This window comes from Ctenopharyngodon idella, chromosome 18 (genome assembly GCF_019924925.1).
Source record: "Ctenopharyngodon idella isolate HZGC_01 chromosome 18, HZGC01, whole genome shotgun sequence".
NCBI lineage: Eukaryota > Metazoa > Chordata > Actinopteri > Cypriniformes > Xenocyprididae > Ctenopharyngodon > Ctenopharyngodon idella.
Window position 1 is genome coordinate 17,078,521 of NC_067237.1, and position 14,790 is coordinate 17,093,310.

Here is a 14,790-nt window from a genome sequence, read left to right on the forward strand (position 1 = left end):
AGCCATATTGTTTTATAAGCACAAGTTTGAAAATATGTTCATGGGTAATTCATGCCAAAAAATTTACTAAAAAAATACTATTAAAAAATACACTTTCAGCAGTCATGTGAATGTATTTGATTTTTAATCCATTTCAAATATACTTTCTTAGATAAAAATACAAATTGCAATTTTCCATCATGTTTGCTCAGTGTTTAAATTCAGGAATTGCAATTTAAATTCGTTCTTCATTCAATTCTGAATGGCACACCACCCACCGGACAGAAGACGATAAAATAAATGGGAAACTGAACAACATTGTATCCTTGCCTCTCCCACTTTCATTTTCTCTCACAAAGTCTTTTTCAAAGACATAATGGGTCAGGACGGACTCTGCTGAAGACTGTTAAAGCTGTATGGCACTCAGAAACCAGATATAATACGGCTGCATTATAATCCAGAGCTGGGAGGAAAAAACGGTTCTACAGATCCAAACTCACGTCATTTAGACTCCTGGATCAGCACACCTAAGCCTCACCTCACCAGAGACAAGCTGTAAATCCAATGAACGAGAGAAGGGATGGGTAAAGTAAATGAAAAGACATGACAGGAGCTAGAGGGCAGTGAGAATGAGAAATGGAGAGAGATTTAGAAGAGAAACAAAGGGGGAAAGGGGGAAAAGAAAATTATAATAAAAGAGAATAAGAGTGCCAGGAAAAAGACAAGAAGGAGAAAAAGGAGATGAGAGAAGTAGATGTGCATGCATGTTTGTGTAACAAATTAAGTTTAGGTATTTATGAAAATGAAGCGGCAATATCCAAATGATTAAAATGTATCTCAGCACTGTCTGAAGCATGCACATGTGTCTAATTTATTCATTAAAGGACATAATCATTGCGCCTGAGTGTGTGCAAAATCCAGCAACATATTTTCAGTCATGGAGCTTTTCTTCAATTATAAGGAGAAACAATCAGAAAGCAACACAGGAAATGAAAGAGTCATGGAGACTGACCCTGTGCATTACTCTGTTCTCTTGTAATCCCCAGAAGACAGCATGAGGGGTAAATACGGATTGGCTGTCTGATGTCCTCCTTTTCATTCTTTCTTTCTCTGCGCTGTTATATTGCTACAAATGGTTTCTGTGAGGACACATATGATCCATGGATTTTATTTTTTAAGTCTCACACATACATGTATCATCATACCTGCCTCTGATGTTTCATTGTCAAGATCCAGAGCCTCGATCACCAGAGAAAACGATTTCTAGACAAAAGAAAATAAACAAGGAAATGCATGTCAGTGTATTTTATATTGCTACATGTACACAACACATTGTGATGGATATATTGAGTAAAAATGCTACAAAATGCAGCAGGAATGCAGTATAAATCATACATAATTCAGTGCAGACTCTGAGTTTTTAAATTGCTGAAATGAATTTAATTTCCATTTAATCATCAATCACATAAAAAGTCAGATCACTTAGAAAAGTAACAGTACATCTCTCCACAATATGTCACACGATTTGAGATGTTTGTTTAATTGTACTGAAAGTGAACTTGTACTGTGCTTTAAATCTTAAAAGCATATTTTTTTTTAAAAAAACTGTACTTCTAGATAATATATTAATAAAGTAAAAGGCCACAAAGTACACTTATCTAACTTTTTAATTGATGTGTATTTTAAATGTACTAAATTGCAACTTCAGCATTACAAATTTGTAATTATAGTACAAATATATTTAAATACATGACATACGAGTTTCAAGAGAAATGACATTAAAGTATCTGTCTGTCTGTCTGTCTGTCTGTCTGTCTATCTATCAATCTATCTATCACCATTTCAGTCGTATCCAATTCTTGGTGATTCTATGGCCATCTCTCGCCATACGCAAGAGACTGTCCATGAATTTTCTTGGCAATGTTTTTTCCAGGGTAGGTTGCCAGGTCTTTCCCCAATCCTCCCCATTACATGGCTTGGGACCTACACACACACGCTTTCACACCTTATGGCCAATTTGGCATGTCCAATCCACCTGGCTTTAGGTAAAACTTGGCTGCCTATACTGTAGAAAGGCAAAAAAAAAAAGAAAAAAATTGAAATCAGTGCTACCTGACTAGAGAAAATAGAGAAAAAAGGCTGTTTTCTTCCATTTTGCCAAATAGGTAGGAAAACTTGTAACCCATAATGCACTGGGCATGTTGCCGTCCAAGGCCCCTCCCACAGTCTGCTATGGATACACTTACCAGAGTCAAATACCACCTTGCTTTAGTAGGAAATACTTCTTAGCAAACTTTTAATGGTGCCAACTTGCATTGTTCCCAGATACAAGAATTCAAAGAGTAAACGTTTAGCGGGAGTGAGGGAAGGATCCAGTGCGTTGTAGGCAGTTGATAAAGAATCGTAAATACAGAGAAAATGCCGCAACCGAAAATAAAAAATAAAAAACCTCCATGTTTGTAGTCAACATTTCAAACTGGATGATCATGAACACAGTGTTTCAGGCCAAACGGAGGGAAAAACTGAAAGAAACTGTCAGTTACACCCAACTGCCTGAAGCAAAACGCTGTCATGTACAAGTAAGAAAGCTGTTGCCATAGTCTTCCATTTTTACCATAATTTTTACCGTATTTTCTAACAAATAAACGTGAATTTCTCAAACCAGGTAACATGGAGAAAGATTAAACATTGCTCATGTACATATACTACCAATATAAAGCGGGTTAAAAATCATTAAACTTCTTTTAAAGTATAATATTTCCGTAATAATAAAAGTATTCTAAAGGATTTTTACAAGGGTTAGGTGTTTGTTCAAAGTATAAGCAATATAAATGCTGTAGCAAGCACCACTAATACAGTACAGATGTGAAATTGTACATCATGGTTGTTTGCGATGTGCTCTTCATTTGTACTAGGCTGAAATTTGCTATTGGGTCTCATGGTTTGAGCTCTTTTTTCCTAATATATCTCTAAAGTCCAGTGGGGGAACAGATGGTGACACTGAAAACAACAACAGAAATCCCTGAAAACAGAAGAATGTCACTATTGATTTGTAGTAGTAGCACTGAGACCAAGCCTGTCTGCAGTCACTCTAAATACAGTACCCATCATCCCCAGACAATGAGTACTTAAACAAATAGAGTACTTCAAACACCATTGAACAAGCGGCCATAACATCACAACGTGATTTAAAGGGGGGCTGACAAACTCATGAGAGCATCAACGAGTAGAAAAAGACAGACAGGGAGAAAGAAAAAAAGAGAAGAGGACCATTTTCTTCATCCTCTCTGTTCTTCTAAATGAATAATTCAAAGCCACACTCTCGTTCTCCATTGAGAGGTCCAAACCCTGCCATGCAAATGACACAGCTGCGGCATTCTGGGTAACGAAACTCTAAAAGGCAGTGCGGATGTGCAGTCACGCCTGTCTCATAAGTGCCCACCAGAGGAGAGGAGTGAGGGACGGAGGAGAAGACATGACGATTGAGGGAGCTTGATAAAAGTGGTGTTAAGGGTTGAGAAAAGATGATTCAGTGATTGAATGACTGACTGAGATGAAGAAGAATGGCTGAAAAAGCATCTTGCACTGAAGCACACACCTACAATAGAGCTTGAGCTTCACAATTGTATTCCTGTTTTAACAGCACACAATACTTAACTACTTAAATTGCCGCAGCTCAAATGATAAAAGCTTTTCTATGTACATTTTTGTCATTAGATTGTAAGAATTAGCATTCCCATATCTATTAACATATCCATTCATCTCGATGGCAGTTGCTTGATTGCCACTACTTTGAATATTTGAATGTTTAAAGGGTTAGTTCACCCAAAAATGAAAATAATGTCATTTATTACTCACCCTCATGCCGTTCCACACCTGTAAGACCTTCGTTAATCTTCAGAACACAAATTGAGATATTTTTGTTTAAATCCGATGGCTCCGTGAGGCCTCCATAGCCAGCAATGACATTTCCTCTCCCAAGATCCATTAATGTACTAAAAACATATTTAAATCAGTTCATGTGAGTACAGTGGTTCAATATTAATATTATAAAGCGACGGAAATATTTTTGGTGCGCCAAAAAAACACAAAATAACGACTTATATAGTGATGGTTCAAAACACTGCTTCAGGAAGATTCGGAGCATAATGAATCAGCGTGTCGAATCAGCAGTTCGGAGCGCCAAATTCATGTGATTTCAGCAGTTTGGCGGTTTGACACGCAATCCGAATCATGATTCGATACACTGATTCATAACGCTCTGAAGCTTCCTGAAGCAGTGTTTTGAAATCGGCCATCACTATATAAGTCATTATTTTGTTTTTTTGGCGCACCAAAAATATTCTCGTCGCTTTATAATATTAATATGTAGGCCTCACTGAGCCATCGGATTTCAACAAAAATATCTTAATTTATGTTCCGAAGATGAACGAAGGTCTTACGGGTGTGGAATGGCATGAGGGTGAGTAATAAACAACATTATTTTCATTTTTGGGTGAACTAACCCTTTAACACATTTAGATTTACATACTTAGATTTATATGCTGCTCCAAATAACTTAATTTAGTCAGAAAACATTGCTACTTTAAAATGATCATCAATGTTGAAAGATGTGTTTTGTCCCCAGAATCGTGTAGTTACAGCAGCTACATTAGCCTACCAGCAGACTGCTAAGTTGCTAAAGCTAACCAAACAAACATTGTTTGACCCCCAAATGAACTAAATTTGATACTACATTTGAAAATCAGACAATGGAATACACTATTTATAGTGATTTGCCAGGACAGACAACAGGAGAATCAATACCTGTACAGTTGAAGAAACAGAAAAGAAGACAGAAAGACAAAAAATTAGCGTATCATAGCGTAGCATACACAAGGTGGCTAATTATTGTGTAGACCACTCTCTAAAACTCACTCGTATCAGTGTGCTGCTGCGCGTCCCCTTTGTGTGTAACAAGCAGAATGTATGCGCGTTGTGCACCCACCTATAGGTGGGTATTACTAACACGCCCTTTAAATAACAAAAAAAAAATACTACTTTAGTCCAGGTTTTTGTTGGTCAATGGCGCAGTCGTTTTCAGTTGCCTCAAAATAGCAACACGCCAACAATGCGCCTGAACACACCTCGTTTCAGACCAGCACACCCATGGGCGAACAGATGGACACGAGTGCATTTGCTATGTAAAAACGTGGGTGCACTAGCAAAAAAATAGCAAACTAGCGAAAAACATTTGCGTCACGCCTGGCGTCGCATTGCGCCGGGTGTATAATAGGGCCCTAAATATCAGATGTTCACTTGGACAGCACTATGACAGGTATGTGTTAGCTAACGCTAAGCGTCTAATAAATGTTTCATATAATAAGCTAACAGTCATTACACAATGTAAACAGACATGTTTTACATCCTTAATGGCTGCTTCAGAGACAAAGGCAGCACTGAGATAAAAACACATTTGCACTTTATAATTCCAGAGATGATTTGTGTTGTAAAAGCACACACACACTTTTGCTCACTCAGATGAGTAATAGCCTTCCACAATTGCTCTCCACAACACTCAAAAATAACAACCAGCGCTATACTCTTTCTTTTCCATTCACACACACACACAGCATGCCCTCACAGCTCTAACAAGCTTGAAACATTCACAGCACCCACACCCTTAAATAAACAACCAGAACAAAGGCTAATTTCTCAGACACACAAACAAAAATGTCCACCTACAGTGGTCCCCTCTCAAGCCCCGGAGCCCTCTCTCAGCCTCCTGCAATGAGATAACCCAGACCACACAAACTCAGTGTTCGACACCCTCATACACACATACACAAGTCTTAGATGGATATCCAGCTCCAAATTGGCATAAACAGCCTCAAAGCCCAGACTGTCATTATCAAAAACATACTAACTCTCCTTACGCCATCTTTGCAATAAGTCAGTTTGTGAAATTTCTTCCTTGCTAGAAATTCCAGGGTCAGCTATATGTGGTATTATTAGAAAGTGGAAACATTTAGGAACAGCAGCAACTGAGTGCTGAGGTGCATGACCTGAAAAGTCACCAACTGATTCCAAACTTCTACTGGCATTAATATCAGCAGAAAAACTGTGCGGCGGGAGCTTCGTGGAATGGGTTTCCATGGCCGAGCAGCTGCATCCAAGCCTTACATCACCAAGTGCAATGCAAAGTGTCGGATGCAGTGTTGTAAAGGACGCTGCCACTGGACTCGACATTGTGTTCCAAATTATTATGCAAGTCACATATCAGGAGAATTTCACTACAATAAACATTCAGATTTTAGTTTTTCAAAGAAAGAGTTTGTTTGTTTTATTTCTCCATATCTTTTTAGATAACTGTTATCAGTCTCAGACAAAACAGTTTTTCCAGGTCTTCTTAGGTAAATGGAAACCCTACTTAAAGAGGTTGTTCCACATTATTAAGTAAATCACAGTTCTCATGCAATATGGGCAGGAAGAAAGATCTTTCTGAAGATGAAAAGCATGAAATGGTGCAATGTTACATGAAAGGCATGAAAACAACTAATATTGTGTGAAAAGTGAATGTAAATTATCAAACTATCATAAGATTTGTGACTTAGAGCACAGCAGAACTTTTAAGGAAAGTTTCTGTCAATTAAAAGAATTGTATTAAAAGGACAGCTAAAAAAAAAAAAAAAAAAAAAAAAAACGGTGTTGAGCAGCAAATAGGCATTTGAAGCTCCTGGTGTCTCTGGAGTCTCAAGAACCTCTCCATGCAGGCTGGCAGTTGTGCGTAAAGTTGCATTTCAGCCATTCCTAACCAAAGCTCACAAAGAGAAACATTTACAGTGGGTTTAGAAATACATGAAGACTCATTTTTAAATAGTTTTATTCACTGACGAATGCCGTACTACAATGGATGGTCTAGATGGATGGATTTCTGGATGGTTGGTGAATGGCCACCACGTTCCAACAAGACTGTGACATCAGCAGGAAGCTGGCGGGTGATGATTTGGGCTGGAATATTGGGAAGTGAGATGGAAGGTCCCTTTAGGGTCTCTGAGGGTGTCGAAATGATTTCTGCAAGATATGTGGAGTTCATAACTGGCCATTTTCAGCTTTGGTATAAAAAGAAGGATAATGCCTTCTGAAATACAATGCACTATGCACTATCCCATGCTGCAAAAAAACACCACAGCAATAAAACTGTTTGAAAATGTATTTCTACACCCACTGTAAATGTTTCTCTTTGTGAGGTTTGGTTAGTGGTGGCTAAAATGCAATTTTACACATAACTGCCAGCCTACATGGAGAGGTTCTTGAGACTCCAAAGACACCAGAAGCTTCAAATACCTGCTGCTTAACAGTGGCTTTTTTTTACAGCTGTCCTTTTAATACAATTAATTCGTTTGACAGAAACTTTAAGCCTTTATCTGACCGAGTTCTGCTGTGCTCTAAATCACTCACAAATCTTATGATAGTTCCATAATCTCCTTTCACTTTTCACACAATATTAGTTGCACCATTTCATGCTTTTCATCTTCAGAAAGATCTTTCTTCTTCCCCATATTGCATGAGAACTGTGACTTGCTTAATAATGTGGAACAACCTCTAAGTAGGGTTTCCATTTACCTAAGCAGACCTGGCAAACTGTTTTGTCTGAGATTGATAACAGTTATCTAAAAAGATATGGAGAAATAAAACAAACAAACACTTTCTTTGAAAAACTAAAATCTGAATGTTTATTGTACTGAAATCTTACTGATACGTCACTTGCATAATAATTTGGAACAAAGTGTAGAGCAGTGGAGACGTGTCCTCTGGAGTGACGAATCACGCTTCTCTGTCTTGCAATCCGATGGACAAATCTGGGTTTTGCGGATGCCAGGAGAACGATATCTGCCTGACTGCATTGTGCCAACTGTAAAGGTTGATGAAGGAGGGATAATGGTATGGGCCTGTTTTTCAGGGGTTGGGCTATAGGCTCCTTACTTCCAGTGATAGGAAAATCTTAATGATTCAGCATACCAAGACATTTTGGACAATGCAATGCTTATAACGTTGTGGGACCATGTTTAGGGCCTTTTCTATTATATGAATGTGCCCCAGTGCACAAAGCAAAGTCTATAAAGACATGTTTGGATGAGTTTGGTGGAGAAGAACTTGACTGGCCCACACAGAGCCCTGACCTCAACCCAATCCAACACCTTTGGGATGAATTGGAACCTGAATTCACCCTATATATATATATATATACACGAATACGGTGACGAATCAGCCATTTGAACAAATCGAATGAATGAATGACTTACTCATTTAGACATTTACCGCCACCTACTGGCAGTTTTAGTTTCTTATTTAGAGTATCATTAAAAAATAATAATAATTTCATATTCCATCTTAATATATAACCCATTAAAGGTATAGTTCACTCAAAAATGAAAATTCTGTCATCATTTATTCATCCTCATGGCCGTTGTAGCCTAAAAGGTTAAGTACAATTAATTCTATGTTGAATCAAATATAGGCCTAATATTTCTTTCTAAAGCTACTTTTTGTAATGTCTTTTTGATTTTTTTTCTCATTTAACACAAATTAATGACTTTAAATTATCTTTTGGGGGTAATTTCTCAGCCAAATTTGATGTGTGATTAATTAAGAACTTAATATTATCTCTTATGAGCAAATATACCCTTACAAAATAGTACTAAGATCGTGGAGTCAGTGGGATTTATTCATGAAACATAGGCAGAATGGACTTTTGTATAAATTGTATGTTAAGCCAGGGTTTTTTTAACTTTTTGATGATCGGGTCTCCAAAACATGATCACCCCCCTTGTGAAGGACCCCCTTAGTAAAATATAAAAACAGCTATATACTTTCATTTATAAAATAAGCATATATGCTGTGTGACAAAAATATTTTATGTAATGATATAGACAACTTATACTAAATTAAATAATTGCCATTTATATTGTCATTATACTAAAGTGAATTATTAAAATATAAGTTAACCGCATGTTTTTTTTTTTGTACAAATTGTTAAAAAATGAATTGTTAAATAAAATATTTCTTCACAATGTCACAATGTCATTTGAAAGCAGAATATAAAATAATAAAATAAAAATTATTATAGAAAATTCTATCATCCTTTACTCATGACAAAACAAAACAAAACCATCAACACCAAGACATTTTTAAAAATATGTTTTGTGTTTCACATGAGGGTGAGTAAATAATGATTTTTTTTTTTTGATTAACTATCCCTTTAAATGCGTGTGGATTTGCTATGAATATACCATCTCATATGTGAGCTCTGAATTCATATGTAATATTTTGGTCAATTCCAAAATACAGTCACATGTGTCGAGTCCTTATGACTGCACTGCTGATGGGAAAATAAGATGTTGATAAATATCATTTGGATGTAATAAATATTTACTTAAGGTAGGCTGATTCTTGTTAAGCCCATCGTGTTTGTACCGCAGTGTGTGTGATGTCTGTTGTGTGTTGTGTGTATGGGTGGGTTTAGGGAGCCGCTGATATTCTCAGCTCACAGTCTGTGTTTTGGCTCTGGGACATCCTGGCGGAAGAGATGAGGCATAAGAACAGAGAGGTTAGGAAGTGAAGCTCTCTAAAACAAAACCACACTAACACACACCCATTACATCAGCGCTGGACGGTCCCCAAACCTTTATCTCCTATTCCTCCTTTCCCCTATTCTCTCTCTATATCAGGCTGCATCAGCACAGAGAACGCCAACGGCCCCGTGGCAGTGCCAAGGTCAGACACACAAACACATAGGTGAGTGAATCACACACATGCAGGAAGGGTGTGCGAGCATCTCCTTTCACAGGTCAAGAAATCTGCTAAATCACTGTTTCCCTGCTTCACCACACCTCTGGCTCCAGATCAACTACTGTCGTTTCCATTCTAGCTAATTTATCTGTGATGCAAGTTTTACGTCCTCATGTTGTGATTAATGAGTCATGAATCACTAATCATCAAAACAGTACTGAGATGGTAGAGTCATCAAAATTAATGTCATGATTTTCAATCAGACTTTAGAAAGCAGATTTAAACAAGAATAATATCAAAATCAGTAAAATGCCCGAGACTCCTAAATATGATGATTCCCTTGTGAAGGACACCCTTATTAAAATATAAATGCAGCTGTGTATTTTCACGAATACAAAATATTTATTATGTAGTATTATAAAGACAAGCAAATTAGAGAACTAACTTTTATTTGCTAAGTCAATTTTTAAAGGGGTGGTTGATTATGATTTCACTTTTTTAACTTTAGTTAGTGTGTAATGTTGCTGTTTGAGCATAAACAACATCTGCAAAGTTACGACTCTCAGAGTTCAATGCAAAGGGAGAAATTTTTCTTTTACAGAAATCGCTTTTTAAGGACTACAACAAACAGCTGGTAGGGACTACAACGAGCTTCTTCCCGGGTTGGTGACATCACTAACCCTAAAATTTACATAAACCCCGCCCCTGAGAACACACAACAAAGGGGGTAAGGCCATGTTGGGCTGCTTTAGAGAAGAGGAAGAGTTGTTGTAGTAGAGTGTTGTTGCCAATCTTTCATTTGAAAGCCACATTTCTAGCATTGTAAAACCGCATTCTTCAATCTTAAATGAAAATACCATGCCGTCATTTTACGCCGGACTGCTTCACAAACGAGGGTCAATTCAATGCTGGATTTGCACAAAAGATTAACATGATGGCACATGCTAGTCGATGAGTTGAATCAACTCCACAGCAACTACATAAATTTATCCACTAACCATTCAGAAACGTCCAGATTCTCCAGCTTTGTTGTTGTTGAGCAACCGAAGCGCGAGCTGTTAAAGCTCTCCCCTCTTCTGGAAAGGGGGCCGGGAGCAGCAGCTCATTTGCATTTAAAGGGACACACACAAAAAACGGTGTGTTTTTGCTCACACCCAAATAGGTGCAAATTTGACAAGCTATAATAAATGATCTGTGGGGTATTTTGAGCTGAAACTTCACAGACACATTCTGGGGACACCAGAGACTTATATTACATCTTGTGAAAGGGGCATTATAGGGTCCCCTTTAAAAAATACATTTTGGAAAAAAATGGCATGTAAAAAAAACAAAAAAAAACATGGTACTACCATGGAATTTTTGGTACTTTTTTAATGTAGATCTCATCAAATATGTTCTTTAGTTTAATTTAAACATTTCTATTAAAATTAAACCATACCTTCAAGAAAAAACATGCTTTGAAAAATGGATTGCATATATTACTTATTTACAATTTTTATTGAGCAGGATTAGAGGTAATATTAAGTTTTAATCCACTTGAGCATGTTTCTAACATACAGTGTCTGCTCATCTGAACTATCTCTAACATACACAGTTATGAGTTAAGCATTATTTAACACATTAATTTAGTTAAAGCTTTTAAGGCTTTGACAGAAAGCTATAATTATCTCTTTGCTCATGCAGTATTCTTGAGACCTGTGGGAACCGTCGAAACAAGACCAAAGACGGTCCCATTACAAAACACACACAAATACATCATGTCCTGTTTATCATCAGTGCCTCACACAATCATGCCTAATCACACACACCCAAAATACATGAAACAAACTAGCAAATTAACGAAAAGACAAACATATGCCGGAAGGTCCAGCAGTAAACAACACAGATAAGATAAGGCTCAGAGACAAAACTCTCCAGTTTTTAGCACTCAGGACAATAGTAGCAGAAGTGTGTGTGTTTCTGTGCACTTCAGAACTGATTGTGTCTCCTCTGACATGTTAAAAGCTTTGTATCCCAGCTCAAAAAATGACAAGCTACAGGAAAATCATTTTACAGAATTGGCATCAAAAACCATCATGAACAATCACAGTCTATGATAATGACTAGCTGCCAATCCACAGACATAAATACAGTATTTTGTAAAACCTTAATACGCAGAGCCTATCTCTCCCTCTGGAAGAACATGATCAGTATATGCATATGCTTTAATTTCATGCCTAAATGGGAGGTTGTGTTTGTTATCTTCAAAAGCCTTTAGCAACAGAGCTGTTTGACAGTCTAATACGCTTGGATGCCTGCATATGAAAGAGCTCTATTCACACTTAAGGGAAAAAGAGGCACAATTGCACTGCAGTGAATACATAATGAGCTAGCACTGTATTTCACTGCATCCGGCTCCTCGGAATAGCAACACTTCGAAACTTGCCGGACTTTCTCAAAGTAGTAACAGGCTCTTCTAATCCGGATCTCTGAATTTATATAGCAGCAGCACATCTGCAGTCTATCATCCATTCAGTAGCATTTAATGAAGAGGTTTGGCTGAGATTAGAATCAGTGAATAGTTGGGGGTTAAGACAAGGATGAAGACTTGTTTTAGTCTGGAACTGTGTAGAGTTCGATCTCCAGACATAAGAAGCCTGTGTCTATTTCTAAAGTGAATTATGTAAGACATTATCAGCCGAGAGATAGCTGAACAATCTTTTACACACAACATGATAATTCAGTTTCAAGTAGTGCAACTATACAGAATGAATAACTATGAGCAACAACACAAGAAAAAATAGATTTTGACATTTTAAGCAGAAAATTTTACTTGTGCAAGATATGTGCAATTGATATTCAATTGCCAAGGTGCTCTAAATGTTTTTTATTTTTTTATTTTTTTTTATCATGTTGCAATTTGATTGCCAGGGTGTTCAGCTAAAAGCTTAATGATGCCGTGAATAATCATGGAATCATGGGAGTTGATGTATTTACCTCCACAGCCGATGGAAGGCAATCCGACGCGACTCAGGCAGAGATCGTGATCATGGATGAGCTAATGTATTAAAGGGGTGGTTGATTATGATTTCACTTTTTTTAACTTTAGTTAGTGTGTAATGTTGCTGTTTGAGCATAAACAACATCTGCAAAGTTACGACGCTACAACAAGCTTCTTCCCGGGTTGGTGGCATCACTAACCCTAAAATTTACATAAACCCCGCCCCCGAGAACACGCAACAAAGAGGGTGAGGCCATGTTATTGCAATACAGTACATAACACAGATGCAATAGCATGCCATAACAGCAAGATGACAACATAAGTTATAAAAGTACAACAGTACAACAGTTCCCACACGAGCGATTTATAGATTATCATGACAGAATATGCTAATGAATGACTTTAAGATATCCCACATCAGCTACATAAATTAAGCAACTAACCATTCAGAAACGTCCTTTTGCATGTTGTCACTTCTTCTTGAGTCTCTCCATCATTGTCTGACTCTGGTTTGAACATAACCAGTTTCAGTGGGTCTGCTTGAGGTAATCGGCACTGCTAACACTATGTGCTAACACAAGCTCTTGAAACTCCGCCCTCTTCTTGGGAGCAGCAGCTCATTTGCATTTAAAGGGACACAAACAAAAACAGAGTGTTTTTGCTCACCCTCAAAAAGTGACAAATTTAACATGCTATATAAAATGATCTGTGCGGTATTTTGAGCAGAAACTTCACATACACTCTCAGAGACTTATTTTTACATCTTGAAAAAGTGGCATTATATGACCCCTTTAAAGTTTTATTAACATTACTGTGGTATGAAGCAGGCCACAGCCATCATAAACCAGTAACTCCAGTCCAGGTCTCCACCGTGTTTCATACGAAATGCCCCATGATGAAATGTAACTTTCGGTTTGTGTTGGTAAACATCAATAATAAAAACGTTCTTATGCGTGGTTTAATGTATAGAAATAATAAACATTCCTGTTCAGTAGGATATTACAAGCTGTCGTGTGACTCAGGTACTTTAAAAACAATGCCCATTAGTCTAAAATTATAGCTCATTTAGAGAATTATTGATGTATTTTCGTATGTTTACCTAACCCTTCTTCACTGGTTGCTGGGTTGTTTCAACCCAGATTTGGGTCAAAATAGACAAACCCAACAGTTGCGTTAAAAATTTATTTTTTAAAAAATGTTTGTGCATATTTGACCCAAATTTAGGTTGAAACAACCATGCCTTTTTTATTTATTTATTATATTTTATTTTTATTTATTTATTTATTTTATTTTAATTCGACAGCTAGATGGTGCCAGAGCATATTAAAAAATCATTTATTTAGCTGTCAACAAAAATTTGGTTTTAATTTGAATTGTTCTTACTGCCAATTTAACATGTTTTAATGAGTTTCCCTTACATATTTATATACTTTTTTCATAACTTGCAGTTTGTTTCCTTGATGTTTTAATCCCATTAGCCTATAGAAAAGTGCAGTGCACCTTGCATACTGAAAACCATTGTAAATATTACTTAAGTTTATATAAATTTTGTTTTTTTAAGAATGCCCTGGCTGGTATGAGACACTTGTTGCACACAGCTGGATCGATATTAGAATATCGTATTAATAAAAGCTGGATGACTTGTGGTGCTAAATGGCATCCAATTCATTTTCTGTCTATAAAAGTATCCAAATGATTGCTCACCTGTCTAATAAAACACATAATGTATTAAAGACAAGCGTCTTTGGTGTTTCCATGTTTTCTACAGAAGTAAAGCCGGAAATTGAGGGTAACGTGACGTCATTGACAGGCGACGCAATGACACAGGCAGTTACAATGGTTAAAACTGCTGATTTCTCAACATTGTCAGAAACATTAATGCACAAGTCAACAAAAATATATAACATTGTTTTATTGGTTTTTGGATATTTTAATGCAAAAATCGTACGTATTGTGCCTTTAAAATAAATCCATAAAATGAAATGCCTCCTAAAATGTTCTATAGAAGACAGAACTTCAATTGAGCTTGATTTTGGTAAAATGTTAATAATATAATTGCA

General features: G+C 36.9%; 1 protein-coding gene across 2 annotated transcripts in view; it reads right to left on the reverse strand.

Annotated features, from left to right (window-relative positions):
• The window catches only part of LOC127499411 (protein jagged-1b), a 68,406-nt gene that overhangs the window by 23,047 nt on the left and 30,569 nt on the right, over positions 1–14,790 (reverse strand). For both annotated transcript variants that reach the window (XM_051869675.1, XM_051869674.1), the window contains exon 3: positions 1,185–1,242. In XM_051869675.1, coding sequence (XP_051725635.1) covers positions 1,185–1,242 — 58 coding nt within the window. The remainder of the gene's footprint in view (positions 1–1,184; positions 1,243–14,790) is intronic.